The sequence below is a fragment of the Falco cherrug genome, chromosome 2 (assembly GCF_023634085.1).
Source record: "Falco cherrug isolate bFalChe1 chromosome 2, bFalChe1.pri, whole genome shotgun sequence".
Classification (NCBI taxonomy): Eukaryota; Metazoa; Chordata; class Aves; order Falconiformes; family Falconidae; genus Falco; species Falco cherrug.
In genome coordinates, this window is record NC_073698.1 from 33,410,889 (window position 1) to 33,438,401 (window position 27,513).

The 27,513-nt window shown below is 38.8% G+C and overlaps 1 protein-coding gene across 1 annotated transcript; it reads right to left on the reverse strand.

The window, feature by feature from the left end:
* Positions 1 to 470: 470 nt before the first annotated feature.
* On the reverse strand, positions 471 to 26,359 carry DNAJC15 (DnaJ heat shock protein family (Hsp40) member C15). The gene is made up of 6 exons (XM_055702318.1): positions 26,198 to 26,359; positions 18,136 to 18,187; positions 15,628 to 15,701; positions 8,538 to 8,614; positions 3,828 to 3,898; positions 471 to 687 (listed from the first exon to the last, which is right to left on the reverse strand). Exons 1-6 carry the CDS (start codon positions 26,297 to 26,299, stop codon positions 617 to 619), a joined length of 447 nt encoding a protein of 148 aa, XP_055558293.1. The 5' UTR covers positions 26,300 to 26,359; the 3' UTR covers positions 471 to 616.
* Positions 26,360 to 27,513: the final 1,154 nt, after the last annotated feature.

A 27,513-nucleotide genomic window follows, 5' to 3' on the forward strand; every position in this document is an offset into this window, starting at 1 on the left:
ACACTGGCACAGGTTGCCCATAGAAATTGTGGATGCCCCATCCCTGCTGGAAGGGTTCAAGACTAGTTTTGGACAGGGCTTTGAGCAACACACTCTACTGAAAGGTGTCCCTGTCCATGGCAAGAGGGGCTGGTAACTAAGTGATCTTTAAGGTCCCTTCCAACCCAAACCATTCTATGATTCTGTGAAGTCTTCATCATTGAAGAAAAAAACCCTATATTTAGGACTATTTTTTTTAATTTGAAAAAGCTCCAAAAGTTTAATGGAAGAGGCAACTACTTATGAGGAAGAACACAGACAGTAAGAAAACATTTTAAAACTTGTAATGGATCATAATTCAGTAAAAATACACTAAAATTGAGACATAGAATCATAGAGTATCTCAAGCTTGAAGGGACCCATAAGGATCATCAAGTCCAACTCCCTGCTCCTCACAGAAGCATAACTGTACATAACTATAAAAGATTCAGTTTTGGTTTTAAATAATATTAAATTTTTAATTATGAAAATAAATAGGAACAATCAATGCGGTGTTAGGAACTGTGCAGAGCAAGTAGATAGGAAAGCTGTTGCACGATGTATCTGCTGAATCTCCTATGACCCAAGGCTTCGGATTTCAGTTTTTGGCACTGGATTCCAACAAGTCTTTTGCTTCATTTATTTTTGTTGCTAAGTAAGGTGATCCACCTGAGAAGAAGAGGAAAGGAATACCATTTACACATCACTATTAAGTACCAAATAACTTGCAGCATCCCCTTATTACTCACTTTTATTAGCTTTTCCTTCCTAAATACATCCTTTCCATACAACTGCTTAAAAAATGGCATTGATATAAACTAATTGATAAGGAAACACGAGACATGCAACCAAAACTGAAGTCACTGAAGAATAATGCTGAACAATTTGTCTCAGAGAAGACTGAAATCTGAAATCACTTTACATCAGTGTGATTCAGACTTGCAGTAAAATGCTGCTGCAAATGTATGCAAGGTCAGCTCTCTCGAACACTCATCCAAAGCTAACATCTATTATCTCCACTGACCCCAAAAACTAAAAGGTAAAATTTTATATATAAATTTAACATAAAAAAAATAAATCAGGAAGTGTGTGCACATGCACACTCACACACAACAAGCCTCTCCTACGCTAGATGCCAGAATCACCAGCCAGAAACCATCACATTAAAGCTATTTAAACATGGTACGCCTTCTAACTTCTAGTCCTGAATACTGTCATTGCTTTACGCTCCATCTAACAATCTGATTACAGTTCAGCGGTCTTTTTGTGTTTGGGTTTTTTTTTTTTTTACTCTCCCCCTGAGTGTCAACCATCTGCCTACAGTCACCAAAACCAACATTACAAGGTCTGTATCAGTAACTTACCACTCACAATAATACACCTATATTTTTTTTACAGGAAAATGTGTTTCCAGCAGTACTGCACACGGAATAGCCTTTTCCAAGGCATCTGTTCAATCATTTTTCCATTCATCACTTCATTCATTCTATTCTATTCATCAGAAAGGATTATGATAGAAGAAGCACACAGAACTAGTTGTAGACACATGTAAATAAAAACAAAAAGGCAAGGCTTTCTTAAAGACTTCTTTAGAACATACCTGTAGGAATCCAAATTATGAAGTAATTTCATGGTGTAATAAAACAACTGCAAAAAGTAATGGAGTTCTTTTGTTCAAGTTTTGGTTTTGTTTAAATGTAGCCCTGATAACTAAGACACACTGGAGGAAAGTGAGGCAGGGCAGGGGAAAGATAGAGAATTGACTACTGGAAAACAAAAATGTTTTTCTTCTTTGTTTTTAAACCAACTGGCTTTTTAGTCAGGAATAGGATTTACTACATTAAGTAATGCTTCCTTCAAAGAGTAGACGAGAGCATCAAACAGACAGTAAAGACTAAAAACTGCAATAAACAATGTATCCCAAGTAATTTTAAAACGTGTGTTGATTTTCTGCATGTCTAGAGTGGAGGATCTTAAAGTAAATTCAAATGTGCTGGAAGTGTTTTCACTACATTTACATCCTTAAGTGCCATATTAATTTTGGAGCCCTCCAATGAGAGAGAATTCAATCTCATGATTGCCTAAGTGTTTGTAATTAGGGCAAGTCCAAAAAGGCATTTCTGCCTCTTTTTTCTGTGAGCAAATATTCTTTCATAAAACTAGTAAATGATAAATTAACATACAATGTATCAATATAAAAACACTTTAAAACTGAACTGTAAAGGTTAATAAGCAACCATTTTAGTAGTGCTCACTGGGGATGTTATTATGCAAACTCCTGTATATTTCTTCTTTATTTCTAATAATTTTCTTTTCAACATTTTGGATCTCAGATAATTTGTAACTTTTAACATCTGTAATTATTGCACTTTCTTCTACCAAATCTAGCTGGTAAATTATTATTTTAAAATAACATTTTAATGTTGAATATTATTTTTAAAAGCACATCTGTGCTACACACAGCCAGAAGAAATCAAGATACATACATAAGCAAACAAGTCTCTCTGTGATGCCACATGTTCAAGATTACTCCAGGCTCTTGCTCTGTAGCTGAAGACATTACACAAGCTTTTTTTCTATAGCCATGCCAGAAGAGCTGCAGGGGCAGCACAGAGGCACAAATCCCTTCAACTGGTGTTCCTACTGAGAAAATGCTCCATCTTAATAGCACACAGGAGGGCTCACTACATCCATCCAAACATACACTGTGCCCAGCTGCAGGTGCATTACAGCTGTAAGAGCAGGTCGTTAAAATGTATGATCTTTGCAACGGGAGCTGCCTCTCTAGGTCTACTCAAAATCCACACAGAGATTCATGGTTCTGGCTCAAGTCTCCAAGTACTGCTACAACAAACTCTGAAATTAATTATAAAAAAAATGTTGACCTAATAGGTACTCTAGCGGTTAAGAGGCCTTTGACCATCCTAACACATTAGAAATACAGAAGAGAATTTCTCTTCTATGTCTGTGCAGCTTATACATTATAGAAAGTGTAAAAACAAAGTGTGCAATCGAATAAGCAGGACAATTTTTGAATTAAACTGAGGGTTAAGACAGCAAAGAAAAGAATCGACCAAATACTTCCCATGGCTAGTGGTCACAGTTATTTTTTCATTTTCTTAAAATGGGGTGCTGGCAGGGAGCCCTGTAATTCTGTCAAAAAGATATAAAAACCCTCCGATTTCCCCTTTTGACTTCCGAAATACAGTGCAACTCTTCACCATCTGTTATTTGAAAGTAGAAACAGCAATGAACATATGGGCTTTCTTTTTCAACCAGCTGTAGTGTAGTTAAAGTTATAATAATAGCTTTTCTGTAAGATAAATTTACATTAAAAACCTGGCCAGTAAAGCAACAGTGCCTAGCTTTACATTTTTTCCAAGCGAATTCCAGGAAGTCTGAAATTCATCAATGATGTAGTGACTACAGAACATTTCCCCACAGAAAGTTACTTTCACACATGTGACTGGTCCATCTCAGTTCAAAACAGGAATTTGAGTTTAATGTAAAAATGTTACAGCTAATATTTTCATATTTTGTAGTAGAGTTTTTAAAGTGTGGAAGACTGGTCCCTGAGCTCATAGTTTTAACTGAAGCAGCACAAGTATAGAAAACAATATTAAAGGAAGATGGGTAGCACTGTGGTTCATAAAGCCTGGTTTATCTGAGAGAAGACACACAGAAGCTCAGGTCTATAAATAACATACATTTGCACGCAGTGTGGTTATTTACACAAACAGTAAACTTAAAAGATCTCATTTAAGCCACTTCCTTTCCAGCTCTGGTTAAGAAAAATAGTAATTATTTACCTTTATCAGGATGATTCAAAATCATGATTCTTCTATGGGCTGTTCTGATTTTGGCCTTGTCAGCAGATGGACTGCAAAAATAAATCAAAGTGTTTACCATAAATGCCACAGTGTTCAGGCTATAAATTATAGTTTATACGCGCTTCAAAAATAATTAAATCTTGAGATTTTCACCATCTTGTGGACAAAACATAAACTGCATTTCTGAGGAAGTAACAATAACAAAGGCATGTGAAACACACTGAGAAGGACATTTTTAAAAGGCCTGTGTATTTGAAACATACAAATATCTTTCAGGGTTTGATTTTTTTATTGTTTTTTAAACACAATACATCCATTCATTTAAAACAATTTAGGAAAAAAAAAGAAAAAAGAAAAAAAAACCCGGCAGCTCTAGGGTGTTTCTAGCTGGTTATTCTTACCATTAAATGCAGAAAACACATTTTTTCCTCCTAGAAAATAAGTGTTTATATGACCAGTGACAAAACAACAAGTATTTAATACTATCACATTTTGTTCTACTGTAAATATTTTTATAGCTGCTATAAATAATTCTTCTTTCTGCTGGGGCCTGAAAAAAACCTGTATTTGTTATTTTTGCAAAGCTCTTCAATCTATTACATTCAGGGACACGCTGATTTATGAGTGCTACATAATGTTTTTTCATTCAATGACAGATACATAAAATATGTACTTGGCCTAAATTAAATACGCACCTTAACAGACAAATAACCACTTATGGATGCAGTATGCCAAAACAGTACGGCTATCATATGCAAAAGGACAGTCTGAATGGTTCAGTTTCTCGTGATTTGTTAGCATGCAGAAATGAAGCCGTGCTTTCCACTCCAGGTGACTTCTTAATCAGTGATGATTCAATTAATTAATCTTTTTGTAGATACAGTTTGAATTCAAGGTATCAGCCTAACTAAATTCCCGAAGTAAACAACCTCTAATTATTATTCTGTCACAGGGAAATTAGGGTATGTTGCAAAAATAGTTCATAGAACTGCATACGAAAAGACTATTTCAATGGAACAGAAAGGAACCCAGAAAGTATGAATTAAACTGAGGGTGAAAGGCCTTGAACTACACAAATACAAAAATGAAGTATTTCTTATCAGACAGCTAAAAATATCAATCATCTATATTTTGATTTGTAAAGTTGTTTAATAATAAAAAAAGGAAAGTTGATATACCACATTTAGAAACTCAGATGGCTAGAGCGTTAACTGTGGAAAAGTTGCAGTTCCATATCATGGAAAATCATGCTGTGCTGCTCCAAGAAGCAATGGCGACAATGGTGTTTTACATCAAATTTCCTTAGTTTGTAAGGTATTGCTTATTGCACAAAGTGGTCCCTAAAGATTCTTAAATCACTACCAAAAAACCTTTAATGTCAAAATCACAGTTATGTTGAATGGTACAGCCTCACAACTTGAGTCACGCCAACGTTGTGCTGCCTTCCAACACTACCAACTGGCTGAGAAGTCTATCACCTTGGTGGGAAGAGTCAATACAGTGGAGGACAGGGCTGACGTTCAGGGGGACCTGGAGGGGCTGCAGCAATGGGGTGACAGGCACCCTTCACAGACTTCAACAAGGACAGGCGCAGAGCCCGGCACCTGGGGAGGAAGAGCTCCTCGCGGCGCTACAGGCTGCGGAATGGCTCTGCTGAACGGGGCCCAGGGCGCAGCAAGAACAAGAGCCAGCAGTGCCCTGGCTGCAGAGAAGGGCAGCAGCCTCCTGGGCTGCGTGAGTGGGAGCACAGTCACCGGGTCGACGGAAGCAGCTATTCTTCTCTGCTTGAGCATCCACATCCAGCTGCTGCCTCCCGTTGTGGGACCTCTGTACAGGAAAGACATTGGCCAGCCCAGCAGGTCCAGCAATACAGGTCCAACCACAGTGGCGGGGGGCTGGAGCACTCGCCCTCCGAGGGGAGGCTGAGCCAGCGGGGCTCATGCACCCCAAAGAACGAAGGGCTGCCTGGGGACCTCACAGCAGCCTCCTCGGCACCTACAGCGAGGCCGTGAAGAACATGGGTCCAGGCTCTCCAGAGTCATGCACGGTGGGAGGTTGAGTGAAAACAGGTACAAATTGAAAAGTGGGGGGGTGAACTGGGTGTTATACTTGCACAACTCCAAAGAGAGTCCAGCAGGGATACGGGTTGCCCAGCAAGGATGTGCACTCTCCATCCTTGGGCATCTTTCAAGACCTGCTGGACAGTCCTGAGCAACCTGCTCTGACCCCACTGGTGGCCCTGCTTAGAGCAGCAGGTAGGACCAAAGACCTTCTGAGGTCTGCACCAACTTGAAAGGTCTTATGATCATGTAATTATAGTCCTAGAAATCATGTAAACACTATAATCACATGACTACCTGTGCAATAAGCTGTGTTTAGAAATAAAATAAGTTTTTTAAAAAACAAAGAAACTCAAAGCCACTAGGATTAAACATTAAGTATGTTTATGTTTGTACACTTACACAGTGTACTATTTTTTTAATGTGATAGCCTAATTTTTTTTATGTCATTTAAGAATTATTATTTAAACTTTTTTAACTAATGCACATATATATTTTCATACATTAACAATTAACTATTTCCTGTGGAAAGAAAAAGTATGCATCTTGTTACAAAGAGTAAATCATGTAATACAGAAAATTTTATCTCACACTTTTCAGACATATTTTCTAAGCTCAGAAGTTCAGTGTAGGAATTTGATAGTTGTAAACCATTATACTTAGGACAGCCATATTTTGCTAACATTATTTTGTCTAATGTTTGTAAAACACTCCTAACATTTTCACCTCCCATGTAATCTCATTCTGCCATCTCTCCCATCAACAGTTTCTTGTACAGAGTACATAATTAATATTATTGCTGTGTTTACACTGAATTTCAGTAATCAGTGCTGCTTCATAAGAACTAATGCAAGAACTTAAGATAAGTCAATATTTCCAATACAGTATTTGGTAGATTTGGATACCTTTTATATCATTTAAATACAAGTAATTCACGTGCATGTTTCTACCGAAACCCCTGCAATCTCACAAGATGGTTGTTAGAGAATAATATTTGAAATGTAAAAGCTACCATTAAATGGTCACCTTTATCATGGCTTGTATTTATTATGTATACTACCCATGCATACTCAGCATTTGAAGTACTGAAGAAAGTCTTTGCCTCAGAATTTAATATGACTTGGAAGTGATGACACAGAGGACAAGTGTTACAATAATAAGATCAGGGCCTAGACAGATCTAGTTTGTGCATACTCTGGCATTTTCCATAACTCAAAAAAACCCCAAAAAACAACACAACCTATCTTTCTTTCTTTATTTCTTCTTGGTGGCATTTTTATATATATATGTCATGCAGCAAGCAGTGAGTTAAAACTGGTCTAGAAAAGCGTGTTTAAACAATCTATTTCCTATAAAGATATCAGCCATGCTTCTACACAATTAAATGTTATAAAGGATTGAGCCTAAAGAAGAACATTTCTTAAGTCTGATTAAGCCTTGATGTTTGCAAGACTCAGTCTAAACACAACAGGCAGTGTCACTGTTCCAGTGCAGACTCAAGCTATTAAAATTAAAAATTACAAGTGTATTGATTAACGATGTGATGAAACTTCAGACATTTACATTAGCAGTGTCCAAGCTAGGCATCGCCACTGTATACGTGCTTTTGTAAGCTGCCATATGATACTCTGGAATATCACTGAATTTGCTCTTATAAAGTGAAAGTGTTAATACATTATCAAACTCAAAGGCCAAAGGAAGTATTTCTGAAGAGCATTCCTGTAAATCTCTTCTTCAGTGTGCAAGCATGGAGCATTTCAAATAAATGTAATGGTTTTATTATACAACTTCTTAAAATGAATACTAAAACTGCATAATTTCCATTATGTTAAAAATAAACACAAATAGCACCCTGAACAGCATTTTGAGTCCCAGTTTTCACCATCTGAAATATTTTCTTCTGGGGATAATTAAAACCATTCTCCTTATGGTTGTTTTTTTTTTTCTCTCTCTTAAACCTTAAAATTAAAAATTAATCTAAACCTTAACTAAGAAATCTACTAGGGTCAGATCTGCTCCTCTCGTCTGGAAAGCCATCAGACTCACCACCTGCTTCACAGAAAACAGGTGTGTGGTACCATTGGCCATCCAAATGTTTATTAAAAAAATCCATTGAATACTCAGCTTGGAAATTATTTCCCATACCTCCTCTAAATGACAAGTCTCTCCAAGTATTTTTGTTTGGAATATGCTGCAACTTTTTAAATCCATACAAATCAGAGGGGAGAAAGAAAAAAATAGTATTACTGACTCATGAAAAAAATGAGCAAAATTGATTTGTTTTCCTCGTTTATTAATATAATCTACAATATTACTTATCTCAAGGGGTATTTTTGGAGACCAGGCCATGTGATCACACTAATTAGCACAGTATGTGCTATTCTGATTATTTCTAGAGCACCAGTTCTCCACTGCAATATGTTACTATGCCTTCAAGCCAAACAGAAGTTGCATGTTTTATTAGCATTTTGTTTGCTTTTTAGCTTAAGCAGAACATTAGCATGGTTTACAAGTCATCAGAAGTCCTTTTTTAAAAGTTATTATTTTGGCAAGAATATTCCACATTCTCACAACATGCATCTTCATTCAATACTTGGCAAACAAAAATATATTAATACAACACACCTACCTTACACCTAAAATAAGACTAGCTTCTCGCCTACTCATTTTCTGTTCAAATCCTCCTTTGTAGTACAATGAAAGACTCTAAAAAGAAGAAAGGGAAAACAAGCAATAATTAGTTTAATCTACAAGGTCCCAGGACCTAAATCGTATTTATATGACCTCATTCAGAGCATTACATTTATCTATAATTTATTTTGAAGGTATGGAATGGTTACAAACCAGATAATATGAAAGGACTTATCCTGAGTGTTAACACATATAAAAACCAACTTAAAAATAACTATCAGTAGTTTTTTCCATCTTCTATTGCTAGTAAGAGATATTAATAGCTACAACCATTAAAATCCTGCTTTTGGGCAAAAAAGTCCACAATGGAAGTACACACTAGCATAGAGTGGTACAGTGTGTGTGCTGGGGAGGGCAGGGAAGAGAAAGCAGGAAACTTGTTTAGAACAGCTTTGGTCCCACCACAATGGAAAACGACAAAAGTCACAATACTCTGGCATCCAAGGAATTATAATCACTCTGAAGTCCAGATATTTCTACAAAGAAAGTAGGTAGAAACAACTATAAAAGCATAAGGACAGATAAGTGTAATACACTGAGTCAGTATGTGTTTTCACATGAAGGAATGTTACTTCAAAAATTATATCAACAGTTCTTTGAAGGAACCCTAAAAAATAAGCAAAAAGAAACAAACAAAAAAAAACCAAAAAGAAAAACCAAACCCCACAACACCAAAAAAAGGCTTAGCATCAAGCCACAACCTCTCTTTCAGGAAATCACTCAGCAGAACACTGGAAAGTAACAGACTATATGGGGAAATCCTAACCAGCTTCTGCCTTTACATCCTTTCCCAGACACTGATGACAAGTAGAAGACAAAGGATCTGGAGTGAGTTTTTTAAAACTCATTGGCATGAAGGACTTTAGCCACTGTTTTAGGAAGGGGAGAAAAAACACAAGTGGGAAAAGAACATTAAAAAGAAGGAGGTGGATATGAGAGTAAATCATTACAATTAATTTCATAGGTAATGGGTTGCACGTGTATTTGTCAACCATAAATGTATTTTAAATTTAAAAGAAACCCAAATGAACAAAAGTTACTGAACCACCACTCACGGTTAGCAGTGATGACCTCAATGTAAATGCTTCTATGAGAAGGATTAGAGACTAGCCCATTGCTACACAAATAATAGTCTAAGCTGCACAAGTCCCAGAGGCAGCAGATGTAGCTCCAAGACAGCCTGCCTTTGGGGACCGCCACACAGAAATCACTCAACAAGACTGAAGTTCCTCAATGCAAAACCTATCACCTGGGGAAAAAATAAGCTGGTTTTGTTGCTATCAAAGGGAAGTCTGGCCTGAGAGCTGAGATTATTTAGAAGTGTTCCTTTTACCCTCAAGTAAAGATGTGTTTAGCCCTTAATAAAATAGTTTTCTCACTAAACGAATCTATTTATATTCAGTGAGAATTCTGACTTATGTTTACACAAACTCTCTCTTATGTAACTTCAAAAGCATTAAAGCATTTAAAGGGCTCTGCCTATGATATCTAAGCAAAGCCTTTAATTAAGCTTAGGAGTGACATTCACCCAAAAGTATGGGTCAGAAATACCTCACCTATTGCTACCCTTAAGTCACACACAGCCACAGCAAAGGTTTTCTAGTGTGCTGCTGTGATCTGAAACTGATTTTATCTTCCTTCTTCCCACCCTAAACCATACACAAAATCATACTACAGGTATCAAAGCTGAAGCAACTGTGCACGTGTCATACCTGCAAGAAAAATCTGTTGAGGAACCCCTTCTATAGCCGCAGGGTAACACAAAACAGGTCTGTAACAGCGCACATTGACATTACGGGTTAATAGTATGTAACACAAGGGCTCCTCCAGTCCTCTACAATGAAACAATGCCAATAATTTAATGACCACCAGATAACACCCTTGAGGAGGCAAAACTGCACAAAAATTTGCAACGATGCTGTACAATAACTACAGCCAGGAGAGAAAAGTATGCTTTAATGTCCTCTAAAAGGTCTTCCAGAATTTCTCCCAAAGCAGCTTAGGTACAGATGGAGTTCTGAAAAGGTTAATTCTTCTCTGCCCTTCAACTCTGGCATACAACTCTCATACAGGAGGAGAGGACACTGGTCCACTGTTCATGTCGAGAAGAGCAATATTTGAATTATCTCTAACATGGCTCATCTCTGTTCTTGGTATTTTAGATAAAATCTACTATTTAAAATAAGAGAATAGAGAGGGATGGCTACAGGCTTCCATTCAGAAATACGTTTTCATGTTTTTAAAGCCCACTTCCTTGACACTGTTCTAACCTTGGGAAGCCTTGATTCAGTTCACTTCCAAGAGGAATGAAAAAAATTTCTGTATGTGCCCTTTGGCACACAAACAAAAGCAGTTTGTTGAACTGGTCATTAAGAAAAAACATTTTCTTCTCAGAAGTGAAGCATGTAACAAGAATAATCAATTCTTAAATTAAGATTTTGATCCTAACCAGAATTTAAAGGAAATTAGACATAAAAGCTATTTTTCCCATTGGTTAGAATAAGGGTGAAGATTCGTTGAGTCTTTGTTTTATGAAACGTCTTCGCAAATTTCTAGTTCCCTAATGAAACAACTTTTGTACGCTATCAAAATCAAAGCTTCCCCCTGCCCGCCCGCCCCTCCCCACCGCCAGTTGTAAATTCTAAGCAATGGCCGTAATAAAATGAAACAATACTGAAGATATTTTCTGTTATGAAAACTTCTCGATGAGCAAGCAGTTCCAGACAAAAACACTGGTTTATTTATTAACTTTGGCTATTGCAAACGAAGTCTGTACTGGAAAAGACATTGACATAACCTCTCCATTTCTTTATACTATTTGGGATGAGGGGACAGCCTATCATTTCATTTACTTTGTTTCCTTGCATGCTATCCTTATATATTATTATGTTCAGCAACTTACGGAAGCAAATTCTGCTTCCTGAACAAATACTATTCATAGATTTGGGAGCGTGGGTGTGGGGAAACAGAAAATGGCTAGACTTGCTCTGCAAATGTCTATTCACTCTTGCAAATTTTCACAAAAGCAGTCAGCTAAGAAAATCCAACCCATTTGGATCGTGACGTTTTCAAGATACTTTTCCTGGCATAGCACAGGGAAAGCATAATCACTGTTTCAATGCCAGGTAAGAGATTCAAAACTCCGTAACTGAGACTTTTTCATCCATCATGTAACATGAAGTAGTGAGTTTTTCTGAAAACTGTATGTGTTGTTCCACCACCAGTATACTTCTCCACTGAAATGGTAACAAACACTGGAAGGAAAAAAAACCCCAAACTATAATAACAAACTATTTAGAAGCTGTATTATAGTATAACCTATAATTTGCCAAGATCGACTTCAACTTCCTTAACTTCAGTTATTAAGAAAAAAAAAAAAAATAAAAAGGATTGCAAATTGCATTATTCTCTGGAAACTATTTTCAATGAAGGACAAGAGAGATGGTTGCTACCCTTACCTCTCAATTCAGAACACTGTGAGTCTGAGCAGAATCAGATCCAATAAGGGAAATGCAGTGCAAAAATCTCTAATTAAGTGCTATAGAAAACACCATTTTCTTCTGGAACGCAGAATTTTCAGGATTGTGGTATTTAAGTATTTTGACAGTTCATTTTGCCTAGATTTTCTGTTTCTATCTTCAGTATCTTCTAACTTCCAACCTTCAATATCAGTGATTCAACAAAGAAAAGTAATGAACGCTATTGAAATTCTTCCTTTTTTTTTTTTTTTAAATTCCACATTTTAGGAAATATTATTATAATTAACAGCATTAAGGTCTGCCTAAGGAAGAAAAGCCAAATGACTACTTGGTGCTACGCACCTTCTACTGGCAACAGACTCCTGTCACTACACACAGAAACAAAACAGTGTCACTGGCATTTGTGTCACCTGTAACAAAACTAGGCTCAAACTAAAGAAGCGTTTCTCTGGAAACTAGCATTACGACTTGTCATAGAGGGGAAATGACAATGTTTCCTCTCATGTCTTTCTCCATTGAAAAAAGATGGTACAGAATTTCAGAGCTAAATTACAGCAGCATTTACATGTCATATTTAAGAATACCTGTTTAACTGCCGTAAGTTAAAGTTAAATGAGAGGTAGAAATTCAGAATAAACGTACCACTTTTACTTGCTTTCCTTACTATTTGTGACTAAAAGATGAGTGCAGCTGTTGACCGTACATGTTATTTATTTAGGTAAGTAAATACGAAGTGTCAAATACCTGAGACAGAGCAAGCAAGCATTTTAAATCATCCCTTCAGAATTGCTCAACTTGACCTTACCCAAATCATTTATTAGTGAGCAGGAAGAAAGCATAAATGGCATCTGGATTACATTGTGTGACTACAACCAACACAAACTGTGATTTCTACTTCAAACGGGGAGGGGGGGTTGGGGGACAGGGGGATGACGGGGACAGGACACACAACATCAGTTGCAAATGAGGGGAGGAAGAATGGGGGCTTACAGAGAGAACAAGCTAGCTTTGAAACAGACAGCTGCTTCACAGTCTCTCTCAAACAAAAACAAACAAACAAACAAAAAAACCTACCAAAAAACAAAAAGGGAGGTGATGAGGGACAGGGTTTGATTCTAGAAAGCTAGAGTAACTTCTGAAAGTTAGGTACCTCTAAATACCATAGGAAACCAGCAAAGTAACAGTAAGCCTAGGCACTAACTTTTAATGTGAGATTCTTCCTCCAGTAAGCAAAGATAGAAGTATTAACTGCTTGATTTCAATTGTCAGTAAAGTTTAGAGGAGGGTATGCTGTAAAACGTGATGAAAGTGCTAATCCACAGATAATACTCAGCAGCTTCAAATTCTCCAAACAAAATCATGTAAAGCCACTGAAATAAGAAGTCTGGACAATAAGCCCTTACAGAGGATCTTTTGACCTGTATTTTCTGTATTGTTTAATGAAAAATTATAAATAGGTAATAACTGATTGTTAAGGGGAGAAGAAAAATACTTGGAAAAAAATACAGTCCAAGAAAGTAGTAGCTGTAGAGTAGTAAAGAACAACTGATTTTGGCTAAGAATTACACAAGTATCCTAAAATGGACTATGACCGTGGAAGAAAAGCATTATCATTACCCTCACAAATGTAAAGCTGACAAATACATACAGTTAATGGCAAATAAGAGAGAATTTTTATTGTATTCAGCAGAACTCGTCTTACACTGAAAACTCATAGTTTCAAGTTCAGAAATAGAATAATAGAAGACATGTACTCTACTAGAAATCAACATATAATTCTGGGCTATGAGGCAGGATGCAAAGGCAAACAGAGGATGCAGCTCCAGGGACTAGGAACACCGAGAAGTGCAGAAGCTCCTGGTTGCTCTTTATGTTGTTCATGAATTCTGCAGGACTCTGAAAGTCACTGTGGTAAAAATGCGATAGGCCTGTAATGACCCTGGCTCAGCCAGTATACCAGTATTGAAGGGTACGGTTTCCTAGGAACAGACACCTCTCTGTGCAGCAACATGTCGTATTTCAATGTGATAAAAAGAGTCACCGTCTGCTTTCTTAAGTGAACACGTCTGAATTTAGATTCTCTAGCCTATGTCTACAAATGGATAGAAGGAGAAATGCTAGCGTAAAACTGCTGGGGAGGGAAGGTGAAGACTGAAGCTCTCCCTACTCTGAAGCCACATGTCCTTATCGCTAGCTACTTCTAGCAAGCCTGAAGTCAGACTGGATCTGTATCATGTGAAAGCAATTTAATTCACAGTACCTAAAGTCTCCTCTGCTGTTTTGGCAGGCAGCTTGGGAATCTCTCAAAAATTTACTTTGAAAAGGGAAAATAAAATGGTGTTGGTCTCACAACAGCAATGCAATAGAGTGACAGAAAGCAAAAACTGATCCAGGAAGCCTGTTTCTGGCTGATACACATCACAATTAAGAACAAGTGTGGACCATCCCCAAGAGGACAGCCCATGTTTCGAGTCCTTTCCTCCCCAGGAAGCTTGCACTGATGAAAACTGGAGTTTCAGCACATGAACATGAAGTACTGATGGCAAATGAATTTGGACCCTAGGATCTGTCTATACACTGCAGACAGGCTCTGTGCTGCAACCAGCCTCACATTAACAGGAACAATATTAATGATCACTTTTTTAAAAAAAAACACCAACTACTTTAAATATATTTTTCAGGAAATAATAATCTGCAACAACTACTCCCTCAACACCCTCACCCATCGGCATAAGAGGGAAATTGTGCTCCTTCCACTGTGGTGAAGCATTCACTGACTATGAACCCTGAAAGAATACACCGCCACATGCAGACATATACCTCTCTGGGAATTACTTTAATCAAACAGGAATGGAACGTACTTATTTATTTACCAGAGGACAGTGTAGCCACTGAAGCAGAAAGTAAATGCTCCCAAATATTCCCCGCATATGCTCCTCTCACAACACTCTACCTCTTGATTTATTACCTCATTAATATATTTGTAAAATATGTAGGGCAAAACAAAGAACAAAAACTTGGTTAAAAGTTCAGATTAGATGGGGAAGAAAAAAAAAAGGCAACTCTCGCATGCACAAGAAAATAAGCTCCCCCATCTCTATGGCAACCTTTCCTAGCAGTCTATCAATTTGTCTTCTTTATTTTTAACACTGTATCTGAAAGAAAAATGACTTTAAATTCTTTCAGTTTTAGCTTCCTGAAATGAAACTGCATGTCACTCCTTTGTAATCTCTAGAAATTAGCTATTTTCTTACAGCACACTTCAACAATTTATCATACATTTACTAGCAAAGAGTTCTGAAACATGGAACACCACCACAAAAATCAGAACTGTTTATCAAACTCATAAACATCTTCTGATATAGCTTCATCCACAGGGGTTTAAAATATACCAGATAATACGCCAGAACATACACAAGTAAGGAGCACCCCTATCCTAGAGAAAAAAAAAATAACTTAAGTGGCACTTACCATGTTTAATATAAAACTTCTCCTTTCTAAATACTTGAAATCTAAAAACACATAGTAGAAAGTAACCTCTAAACTTACAGAAGTTGAAATCCTCTTTGCTGTTTCTGTAATTGCCTGCTCCAATGGCTTCCAAAGGTGGAAAGCAAAACGACCTGAAACAGATTGAAGTTAATGGAAATGATAGCCAACATTCACTAAAAGTAAAAAAAAAAAAAAAAAAAAAAGAAAAAAGTCTCCAACTTATGTTCATTAGCTTACACATGATTTTTTGGGGTAAAAAAAAAGAAAAAATAAAAATCCTTCCTTGTTAATCTTTTTGTCTCATTTATATTCTGTACAGCAACATTGCACTTTACTGCTTTTCAAGATGTTCCCTCAACAGCCATTTTTGGATCTTGCCCAGCCAAAGTTCCACAGTAAACTTGCTATGGTTTACATTTTTCAATCTTTGCACTACTGGGGAAGGGAGGGGAAGAGGTTTAGTATACCTTATCTAAAAACCTAGTCATGGACTGCAACGATCCACTGTGTTTGCTGACAAAAGAAATAGATTCAAATGCATTTCAATATGATAAATGAAGATATCTGCCTTGTGAACTTTAAGAAAAAAGCGTAGTATAAAACATTAGCTTTACATATACATTATTTATTAAATACTGTTCAAAGGTTGCAACTTCAAAAAAGAAATCTATGTACTACACATTTCTTGCTGTGATGTTGTATGCTTAATCACACATTTTGTAAGTACTGGTATTTTTTGTTACAAAGAGACAATCCTCTGGGATTCAGAACCATTCAACTCCCCACCGGCAGTGAACATCTATAGCTAGTAAAGACTAGAAGGAACACTACTGACTGTGTTCTCAGAAGTACAAAGCAGGTCTATCAACTTCAGAACCAAGATTTGCACCATGTTACTGCAGGATTTCCCTGTGAGTCCCCTCTCCCCAATTACTGTGCTTGATTAACTATTCATTAGCAATGTAATGTACTATTATACACAATGCAAAAACTTGTTATTAAATGTGGCTCTGCTTCATTCAAACACCATCTTGCTTTCATTCTTAAAATATGCAATGTGTCCATATGTTTAGTCATGTAAACCTGTGCCTACGTTAACATGGACGTTAAAATCAGTTAGAGTATCACTGTTGCCATGCTGTGATGTACTAATGTATTACCTCACCTTCTTTTTAATGCTTGCTGTTACTACTCCTTTGCTAGCTGCCATTAATATTTCAGCTCAACCAGCAGAGATTTTAACAGCACTCCTCTTCTGCTTCTATACAAACACATAGATAAACCAACTTCTTAATGGGTGTACATCACCAAAGATCTTGTCTTCCCTTCCCCTAACCAACCCCCCCCCCCCAGAATTGTACCCACTAAACACCTGCTAATGTTTGCTGCAACTTGTTCATCTATTGCATCTATTCTTGGTGTATGCATTTCCACATATATGCTGAAAAAAATGGAAATAGATTTGTGTACTTCGAAACCAGAACAGACCACAGTTACCTGGTCTGAGTACCCCAGAGTACAGATTATTTTAAGCCCATGCCCTGATGTTCAGACTAGAACCTATTTTTCAGAAGAACATACAGTCCAGAAGCAAAGAGTTCAGATAACAACAATGTACTGTGGAAACACTTTAGTATGATAAAACCACCACAGCCACTACAGCCTTCCATTTTTCTGTATTTGAATTTGTTGAGCATCACCTTCACATCACAAGATCCTGTTGCACTCTTCTGTACTACAGAGCCCTCACCTTGCAATAGATTTGCTCTTGTTCCCAAAAATAGGCAAATGACTCAACTGATGATTCTTCAGTCTGCATCACTGTCAAACCACTCAGGTTAGTCTGAACAGGTGCTTATGGACTCTAAAGTTACTATTTCTAACTTGTGAGTACTCCACCTACTTCAGTGCAAGACCAGTTTCTTCAGCGCTTCAGGGTAGTAACAAGTAGCTAGGGAACAGTAATCTATAAAACTGCTGGTCTCTTTTCCCAGGTAACAAGTGATAAAACTGGAGGAAACAGTCTCAAAATTTCACTATCTAAAAGATATTTAGACTGGATATTAGGAAAAATGTCTTCACTGAAAGCGTTATCAAGCACTGGAGCAGGCTGCCCAGGGGAAGTGGTTGAGCCACCATCCCTAGAGGTATTTAGAAAACATGTAGATGTTGTGTTTAGGGACGTGGTTTAGTGGTGGACTTGGCAGCATACAGGTTTATGGTTGGACTTGATGATCTTAAAGGTCTTTTCCAAGCTAAATGACTCTATGATTCCATGTTATTAAATAAACAAAGTAAACTTTTCACATTACATTTTGAAGACAAAAAGCAGATGGAACCTTTTAGCTGATGCCGACAAAAATAGCTGTGATTTTTCCCAAAAAATTTTGGAAAATATGTCAAGGATTTTGAAGGGACAGGAACTGTAACTGAACACAATTCTCCAGAGAACTCTCAAGTGACCTTCCACTTTTCACTATTTATATTCATAAAAACTTCATTAACCCTTTTGGAAACTGCAGCTCACAAGCAGTAATTCCACACTAAGCTGGTAATTTAGCTTACCTGCAAATGCAACAGTTGCAACACCAAGCCCAACTGCTATCATAGTCCTGGCCTAAAAGCAGAAAAACAGGAATCAGAATAACATGCAAATTCTAATTTAAAATACATGCACCTTTTACTTTAACAGTGAGTATTTCTGATGTCTGACATAGACATTTCATATATAATTTACCAGACAGATAAAAGTGAGTTCTGTATTCCACAGGCTATGTTAGATTTTATAGTTCAGTCCCATTAACCCATGCCAATGCATCAGGTGTAACCTGGAACCACCCATTAGCAAATCAGTGAACACTGACAAAGCAGCTCACAGTATGTCATGATAAAAATACAAGGCAGACAACTATTTGTGATTACTTGAAATTATTTGTGCAGACTAAGTCAACACATTACATAACAGAAAGTATCAGTTCATTAGAAAAACATAAAGAACTAAAACAAACAATATTATTTTGCTAAGTCCTTCACTGGAAATCTCATAATAAAATTACTTCAAAATTGTATTGGAATATTAACTTAAATGCTACAACCACAAATGTACATTAGTGTTCTCCATCTTTCATGTATTGACTCATGGAAGCCCCAAGAAATACATGAAGCCCAGTAACCTCTTTTCATTAGTGTCAATCACTGGCTACACTCTATCATATAGTACAAATATTCGTGAATAGGCTGATTTCTGACAGATTTCAGACAATGTTTATCAGCAGCCAAAATCTGCTTTAAGTCTAACTGCGCTTATTGGAAGCAATCCCACCAAAAAGACTGGAACCCTCAGATTAGGTGTACACAGTGCCTGAAGAAAGTCAGGCACCTCAAGAAGGACAATAAGAGGTATCTCTGTGTTGAGCAAAAAGCTGCTGAAAGATACATATTGGATCTTGAAGGAGAGATTGACCTCACACGTTTGCAGAATTCAAGAAGGGTAGTGATCATTGCAAGTGTTGGGGCTTCAGTTCCACTTCAAAAAAGCCTACATGCAATCTTGGAAACAAATGAAATAGTCATACGTGGTACTATCTGTCTTATCATGCGATCGCACAATAATGATAGTTCAATAATGCCTTGAATTTTCCCCCAGGAAACATAAGAAGTCAGATTAGGCCCGTTTAGCTTGAATTCAAAACATAATGATAGTGAAAGTGATTTTTATCACCAGACTGTGACTTCTATATATGACTGACTTCTGCATTTATCCAATAACTGGTTTATAAGTCTTCTACCAACAAGCCTGACAGTAAGACTTAAAGCCCAAATTTCAATGTGAGTGTCCTAATAACTGGGTTTGGAGATTTGGAGCCAAGTTGCCTTTGCTACTGAGATTCCTGGGGCTAAAATCTTCTGTCTTTGATTGTACCCAATCTCACTTCTAAACAGAGCGAGTAGGGGAAGAGTTGGGAAACACTGGTTTTAAAGCCTTCTAGAGCTGGCTAATAGGGTTTAGAACACAGGTTGACAACTTTCCCAGGAAATGCACTGCTGTACAAGGTGTAGGCACTGCCATCATGCCCAGTGGCTCCTATGGCTTCAGCTTTGAAGGCAATCGGCTGTGATCACTGTCAGTATGGAAAAAAGTGGTAGCCTACTGTGCTGGTTTAACCCCAGCTGGCAATTAAGTGCCACGCAGCTGTTCACTGACTCTCCCTCCATCCCCCTGCAATGGGATGGGGAGAATTATTGGAAAAAGGTAAAAACAATGAGTTAAGAAAAGTTTAATCATTGAAATAAAACAAAACATATTTATTAACAATTGTAATGAAAGGGTGGGTGGAGATAAAACTGAAGAAAAAACAAGTGATTCACAATGCAATTGCTCACCGTGCCCAGCCAGTTCCTGAGTGGCGATTGGCACCTCTTGGCCAGTCTCTTCAGTTTATAAACTGAGCATGGCATTCTATGATGTGGGATATCTTTTTAGCTATTTCAGGTCAGCTGTCCTGGCCCTGCTCCCTCCCGGCTTATTGTGCCCCTGCCCATGGGCAAAGCACAGGAAAGTGAAAAGCCCTTGCCTTAGGGTAAGCACTGCTCAGCAACAGCTGAAACATCCCTGTGTTATCAACATTATTCCCATTCTAAGTCCAAAACACAACACTGTACCAGCTACTAGGAAGAAAATTAACTCTGTCCCAGCCAGAACCCGGGCACATGCTCTGACTTCATTTAGAAAAAAGCTGTATTCCTCTGTACCTAGCTTCTGGATCCTATGGTTTTAAGTACCTACCTCGCAACTACCTGTGATGGGGCTATTCTAGCTATTCGCATAACATAATACTGCAATTGCCTAGGGGTTTCTAGTAGAAAAAAAAATGACTAAACATAGTGAAAGTGGCACTGCAAAGTTAAGACTAGGGGTGTTCCGGCCTTAAAAAGTCTGCCTGTCTATCCCATTTTAGTAACCTAACTCTCATTTTGGCGTAGTCTTCAGTCTCAATATTAGCATTCATTTCTGAATGTAAAAATAATGTAGTAGGTTTATGTCTGTTGTTTCTTTCAGTTCCACAAAATTTCCCCTCATCTTTAGACCATGAAAAAAAATCTAAGTACATTACCTTAAATCTAAGTACAGGAGCAGGACCATGAAAAAAAATCTAAGTACATTACCTTAAATGGTAGAAGATGTAAAATAGCAAAGCATACAGTTCATCTCCTCACAAAACTAAAACTCTTCTAACTTCTTCTCACAAATCTGTTTCCCTAGGTTCTCAGTATTCGAATCTTCTAAAAATTTCCTCCAATTCTTTTGCTTAGACAATAACCAGAAACAAACACATTTCTGAAAATATCATAATCCTATAGCAATTCTCTATTACTCTGTTCTGTGGTTTGTGACCATGGATTTATATTCAAGAGACTTTTTGTCCTGATTTTGGCTGGGATAGAGTTAATTGTTCTTCCTAGTAGCTGGTACAGTGCTGTGGTTTGCATTTAGTGTGAGAATAACATTGATAACACAGGGATGTTTCAGCTGTTGCTGAGCAGTGCTTACCCTAAGGCAAGGGCTCTTCAGTTCCCGTGCTCTGCCAGTGAGCAGGGTCACAAGGAGCCAGGAGGGAGCAGGGCCAGGACAGGTGACCCGAACCAGCCAAAGGGGTATCCCATACCACAGAATGTCATGCTCAGTACATAAACTGGCAGGGGCCGGCCAAGAGGTGCCAATCACTGCTCGGGGACTGGCTGGGCATCAGTCAGCATGTGGTGAGCAATTGCATTGTGAATCACTTGTTTTTTCTTAGGTTTTATTCCTCTTTTTGTTATCTCCCTTTTCATTATAATTATTACTATTATTTATTTCAATTATTGATTTTTTTTCTATCTCAACCCACAGGTTTTACCTTTTTCCAATTCTTGTCCCCATCCTGGGGCAGGGGGGCAAGCAAGTGAGCAGCTGCATAGTACTTAGTTGCCAGCTGGTGTTAAACCATGCCTCTTTCCTTGACTTGTTCAGAGTGACAGCAAGAATCTTTTACTAAGTGATTACAGTCAATTAAGAGCTCAACAATGTGTGAAATAGATCACACTGGCAAAAGAAATAATATTTATTAGCTTGCACTTGTCCAAATTAAGTTATACTTGCTTTGCCACCAAAAAGGTGGTTTAAGTCAGCAGTTTACAACAAGTTATCCAGGTTGCAACAAGGCATTAAGCAGCAGACACCTCATCACGGGTAAGGCCAAGCACTGAGACCAGGCTAATAAATAATACCTGGACTCTGTCAGTTCAGTTTAGAAATAGCTTAAGTGTTGGTGCGCACAGTAGTCTAGGAACAGAATGTCTGGGACCCCTTCGGGCCTCTGATAGAGTCAGCCATGTCCACTGGGATGCATTATTTCATTCTCAGTGGAAAGCACCAGCAGTTAGGAGAAAGCTAGTGCTGCCTGGAAAACGGCAGGTAAAAAAGCAGCATGGCAGCAGCTCTAGAATAGGAGCAGTACACAGCATCAACAGGAATATGAACACAAGTCAGAAAAAAGGTAAAAGTGATGGAAAGTTCAAGCCAGAGAAGCATGAAAGGCTGTCCGTGTTTTGAAGTGAGGTACAACCACCAGAAAAACTGAGAAATACTGGTTTATGGTAACTCACCTTATTTGCATGATGAGCAGATTAGAGTCAATTTTCACATAGTAGCAAGGAACTGATAGTCATGCCAAACCACCCTGAATGTTTGTTGTGTGTGAAAATATCCAGCTACACACATGATAAAAACTGAATTTGAACCAATGTAAGAACGATTGCATGGTTCTTTTACCAACGCAGCCACTGTTATAAAATAAGTGGCAGCTTCAAGTACTAACCAATGAGCCCTTTAAGTCCAGCCTGACTCCGCGTCCTTTGCCATGCTCACTAAATTCAGTTGATTATTTAGAACAGTAAATCCAGGTTTATTCTGGTGCTTTGAAGTGTAAAGTATAATGTTCAAAGCTTTAATTAAATGCACTCTTTTCATATCAATATTAAATGAGAGCAACTCACCATCACTGTGAAAGGGATCAGTTAATTTATGGCATGCTAATACAGCTACCACCACAACCATTTTTTAGCTCCCATTGCTTGAAAATGCATTTTATTTCAGACTCATAAAGGCTAAAAAATTTAAATATTTACTGACTTTCAATTAGGACAGAATTGACCTCCCCCTCCCTCAGAAAAATGCCATCAAGAAATTTCTAAGACTTATTTTTTAAATGAAAGCATTCTGTTAAGTTCCAAGAGGGAAAAATAAAGAAATACAAGATTAAAAAGCAACACCTTTCCCTTTATTTATTCAGTGAATCAGCTCCCAAAGGTTAGTCATTAACCCAATGTTATTCTGCTGATCTCAGTATTTTACTTTTACTATATAGTTCAGTTTTCAGTAACAAACCCTCTTAGATACAGAAAACAAATAAAACGAATTTTTGCTAAAACTGCAAAACCTGGTATTTTTCTTAAAATATTCTTTTCAGAAACATGTGTAAGAAAACACAAACTTTAGAAAGGCAACTGCAAGACCTGACTTCCCGAAGTGTTTGGCAAACAAGAGGTTAAAACATATTAATTAACATAGAGTATGTTCCGAGGTTTACTTCATATACTGTTAGCATACAGAGATCTGTGGCTTAATCTTTTAATATCTGATCTGCCAGTAGCCTTATTTTTTTAGCAGAAGAAACAGGGAAGAATGAGATATTCTTTTTGCAAATTTCTAATCCACAGTGCTCTGCTAACTTAACCATAGTCAAAAAAATATAACTACTTCTGTAATTCTTAGCATTGCAGCCTCTCTATGAAGTACAAAAAAGTTAAACTTATAAACAGAAGTAGAATTTCAATTTTTAAATTTTTTCAATTTTAAAATTTCAGCACAACACTATTACAGCTGACTACAGGCTACAGGAATCACCATTATGAATGTCAAAACCTATCTGCTTCTATAGGATTTGGATTTTACACACTGCTTCTTCTACCACAATTAGTGAAAACTCCCTTCTCGGTCAAATGAAAAATGCTTTGATCTTCTCACAACTAGCTTTCAGACACACAGCAAGAGCTCCAGAGTCTTTTGCCTCAGAAACCTACAGTGTAATAGAATAAAAAGCTGAGAAAATAGTAATTTGTTCTGATGGGTTTGATGGCATTTTGTAGTTAGTCCATACTTAATCACAGATCAGCAAAATAGGAAGTGTGTTCTTACATTCAACTAAGTACAGAAGAGTAAATTGCTTGACCAAAGATTTCATTTTAAGGAGGTTTGGTTTGTTGGGTGGTGGGTTTTGTTTGGTGGTTTGTTGTTTTTTGTTGTTTCTTTTTTTTAATTAAGTGTTGTATGACTCTAAGAAATAGGATTCACAAGTATATTAACCAAGTGTACAAAAATATTTCTGAATCTAAATTTTTCCTTAAATAAAAATTCTTGATTTGAAATAAATGATTGTTTGGCATAGAAGCTAGAATAATGCTTGTATTCATCAGAGAAGTAGCTACAACTTATTGGAAGACTGTTTCAGAGCAAACCACCTAATTATATGGAGCTGAATACATTCTGAAGTGGGATTATATTATGAAGTATCTGCAACAGATTTGATTTCATAATCTAATACCTTCCTTCCAATCTTACCTTCCTTCCAATCTTACCTTCCTATGAGACTGAATTTTTTTCCAACAGCAAATTAAAAGTAATTTCAGCTAGATGCTGTTCTCTGTACTCACCCAATTCTCTTGTGTCATTTATTTCAGAGCAACTTTTTTGGTTTGTATATAAAGCTATGCCTACAGTTTCTGCTATTTTTTCATAGGAAATGGTACCTGAGCAACAGATTCACTAACAGAAGCATTACCATAAAGTATTCAAATCAACCCTCTTGTGTGTTAACAATGGCCTGTTGCTGTTATCTGTGAGAACAGACTCTTTATACTTCTACTTTTGCTCTTTCATCGCTTCAAACTGCGAACGCTTTTGTAAACCAGCTACCAGAGTAACAGTGATCATGATCAAGTGACTTCAGCTAACATCCTGGACAGCTCACAACCACGATTCAGGGTAAGATAGGGTAGGTAGATTCAGGGTAGCTCTTTCAGCCCCCAGAGGCGGATGCTGCTGTTTGACTTCTGCTACTATTTCCTTCCACTGTGGCAAGAAGGGCTCTGTAGGACGTCAGAGGAACAGATGCAAAACACTACGGTTGATCTTGCTATTTCTCTCTGGCAAATTTTAGAATTTGCTTATACATAGCTTAACCTCCTTCTGAATTCCTTAGCCAGGAATGAAGTAATAACTGTCCTTTCTTCCACTATCCATCTACACGACACCATCCAGAGAAACTGTGAAAAGAGCTTCTACTGCCAACTGTACGCTAACAGTTTACAATGTATATATGCCTGAAAAATACTGCATTCTCCACTGAAAGGCCTGGCTAAAGAATAAATTTCAACAGACAATTGCAGCAATCCAGATTCTACTCTTCTAAAGACCTACCTCAATCTCTGGATCTGACAAAATAACTCCTACCAACAGAGCAAGCCGTGGTAACCCCAGGTGCAATTTTTAGCCCAAACAAGTAAGATGACCCAAAGAGTCCACAAAATTCACTAGGAATTCCCCTGCTAGCATTCCATGGGGAGAGTACATGGACTTGACAATAGTAAGTTTAAGACTCAGTGTCTAAAGATTACATAGCTTGCTGTTAAATACACAGAAAAACTCTCTTGGGGGTCGGGGGGGAAGTCCTAGACCTAGACAGTAGTAACAATGAATAAATAACTTATAAAGAACTACGATATAAAAAATGTTTTTTTTAAAAAAGTAGATATAACAACACACACACAATGAAGTAAGGCAAATACATCTTTAAAGCCATTCTCAAAACATGGAAACTTCACCATCCAGTGCTTTAAGCAGCGATCCAAGTATTTGTCGCACTTCTCCTTTTCTAAAGGGAACTCGCTGTCCCACGAACTAGTCACAGTGACCAGAACCAAGGCGAGGGATGAAGTTCCAGTGCCCTTCCCTCCAGACCACAGCACAGCACCAGGACACTTCGGCGGCACCTTGGCTCCACTCCAGAGCCACCCGGCCTCTCTCCCATTGCAAAGCACCAGGTGAGAGCCACTTCCCTGAAACAGCGCTCTACAAAACCATTAACGCCCAAACCCGCCGTAACAAAGCTTGCACAGCACGTGGAAACATCACAAGTGTATCGTGTCTGTACGGCAGGGGAACCAAAGCTCGGGCCCGCTCGCCCCCGCCAGTGAAGGCCCTGCCGCGCCTGAGGCGAGAGGCGCCCGCCTTCCCGCCCCGGGCACCCCCGCCCCCACAGCCCCGTCCCCCGACCGCTGTCCCGCTGCTCGCACCCGGGGGGTGAAAGCCCCGGGCTGGCAAACAGGGCAGGTGGCGGCCTCACGGCCCGGCAGGGCCCAACCGCCAGCCGGACCCGCGGCGGGCACCCCGCGGCGGCACCGGGCCCGGGCGGAGGAGCGGCCCCCGCCCCGGCTCCGCGGGCCGGAGGGGCACAGCCGGCTGCTGTCCTGCCCTCCCCTCGGCCGCCACTCGCGGGATGCGCTGCCACCCAGCCCCCGGCGCGCTCACCAGCCCTCGGTCCAGCTCGGCATGGCCCTTGCCGGCGCCCGTAGGGACTCTGGCGTACTCGGCATAGCGCAGGCCCTCGGAGGAGGCCGCCGCTCCTTCCATGCTGGAGAGGGCAGCAGGGCGGGCGCTACGGGTCGACCGGAGAGACAAACCAGCCGGGGCGGACGGCGGAGCCCCTCCCCTCGCCGGTCGCGCGTCACGGCCGCGGCGGGGCGGGAGGCGGCCCCGAGGGAGCCCCGCTCGGCCACCGGTGGGGCGCTGGGCCGAAGCCGGGGGCTGGTGTCCCCGTCATTTGTTGTCCTCCTGACTGTCTTGAGGCGCTGGAAGACCGGAGGTGGCAGCTCGTTCTAAATCCCAGGACAGCCAGGGGTGGGTGTGTGAGTGAGATGAAGGGGTGTGAGGTAATGCGTGCATTAAAAGAATAGGATAAGGAGGAGAGAAAACACTTTGGAGAAAGCCACGCACAAATTATTCATGGCCGTCTTCAGAATATAGGATTTTTAGAAGGCGGAAAAGGCAGAAAGGAAAGGATAAATAAAAGTTTGGGAAAGAACCCCATGAACAAAACCACAAAAAATGCTTTTTACTATTTGTATGTTTCCACCTTAGCTGATGTCTGTATATGTTCCCGTATATTTAAATTTTCATTTCCTTAAAATGCAGACACTTGGGTTTATAGCTCACTCTTCTGAAAATCTTCCAGTGATACGTCACGTGCAGAAGCTGTCAGTCACCATTAGCCCTGTACTGCAGAATGTGAAGCGCTCTATCCTGTTCCAGTACAGCAGTGTAGCAGCTCTTCTTTTGCCCTTACGGCGGTTTTCCTTCTCTCCTACTTGGTAGTACTGGCAATGGAATTGAATCGTCTGCAGATTGCTAAACGGTGTGACTCAACAAAGAGAATTACACTTCTTACCTCCTATTTCAGATGACAGTTGCTCTTCTGAGGCATCTTTCTGAGCACATATCATGGTTTTGTGTATGTGGTTGAGATTCATCAATCCTATAATACCAAACAGCAACTGCTTTAATTCAGCTCTTAAGTATCTTTTCGAAGTACAGCTGCTACTAACCATGAAGGTGAGTTGACCATATATAGCATTTCATTAATCTCAGGCAGACGTATAAATTTAACTTTCTACATCATAGAAGTCACTGGAAGTTGTATGGTGATCCATTTGGGAAGAAACTTTTTTTCTTCCTTACTGAACACATAACATACAATCATATATGGTTATTTTTTTAAACCTTCAGTGGAACTGAACTTCTTGTAATCTTAAAACCTATTTTAATAACAATACAAATGCCTCCAACTG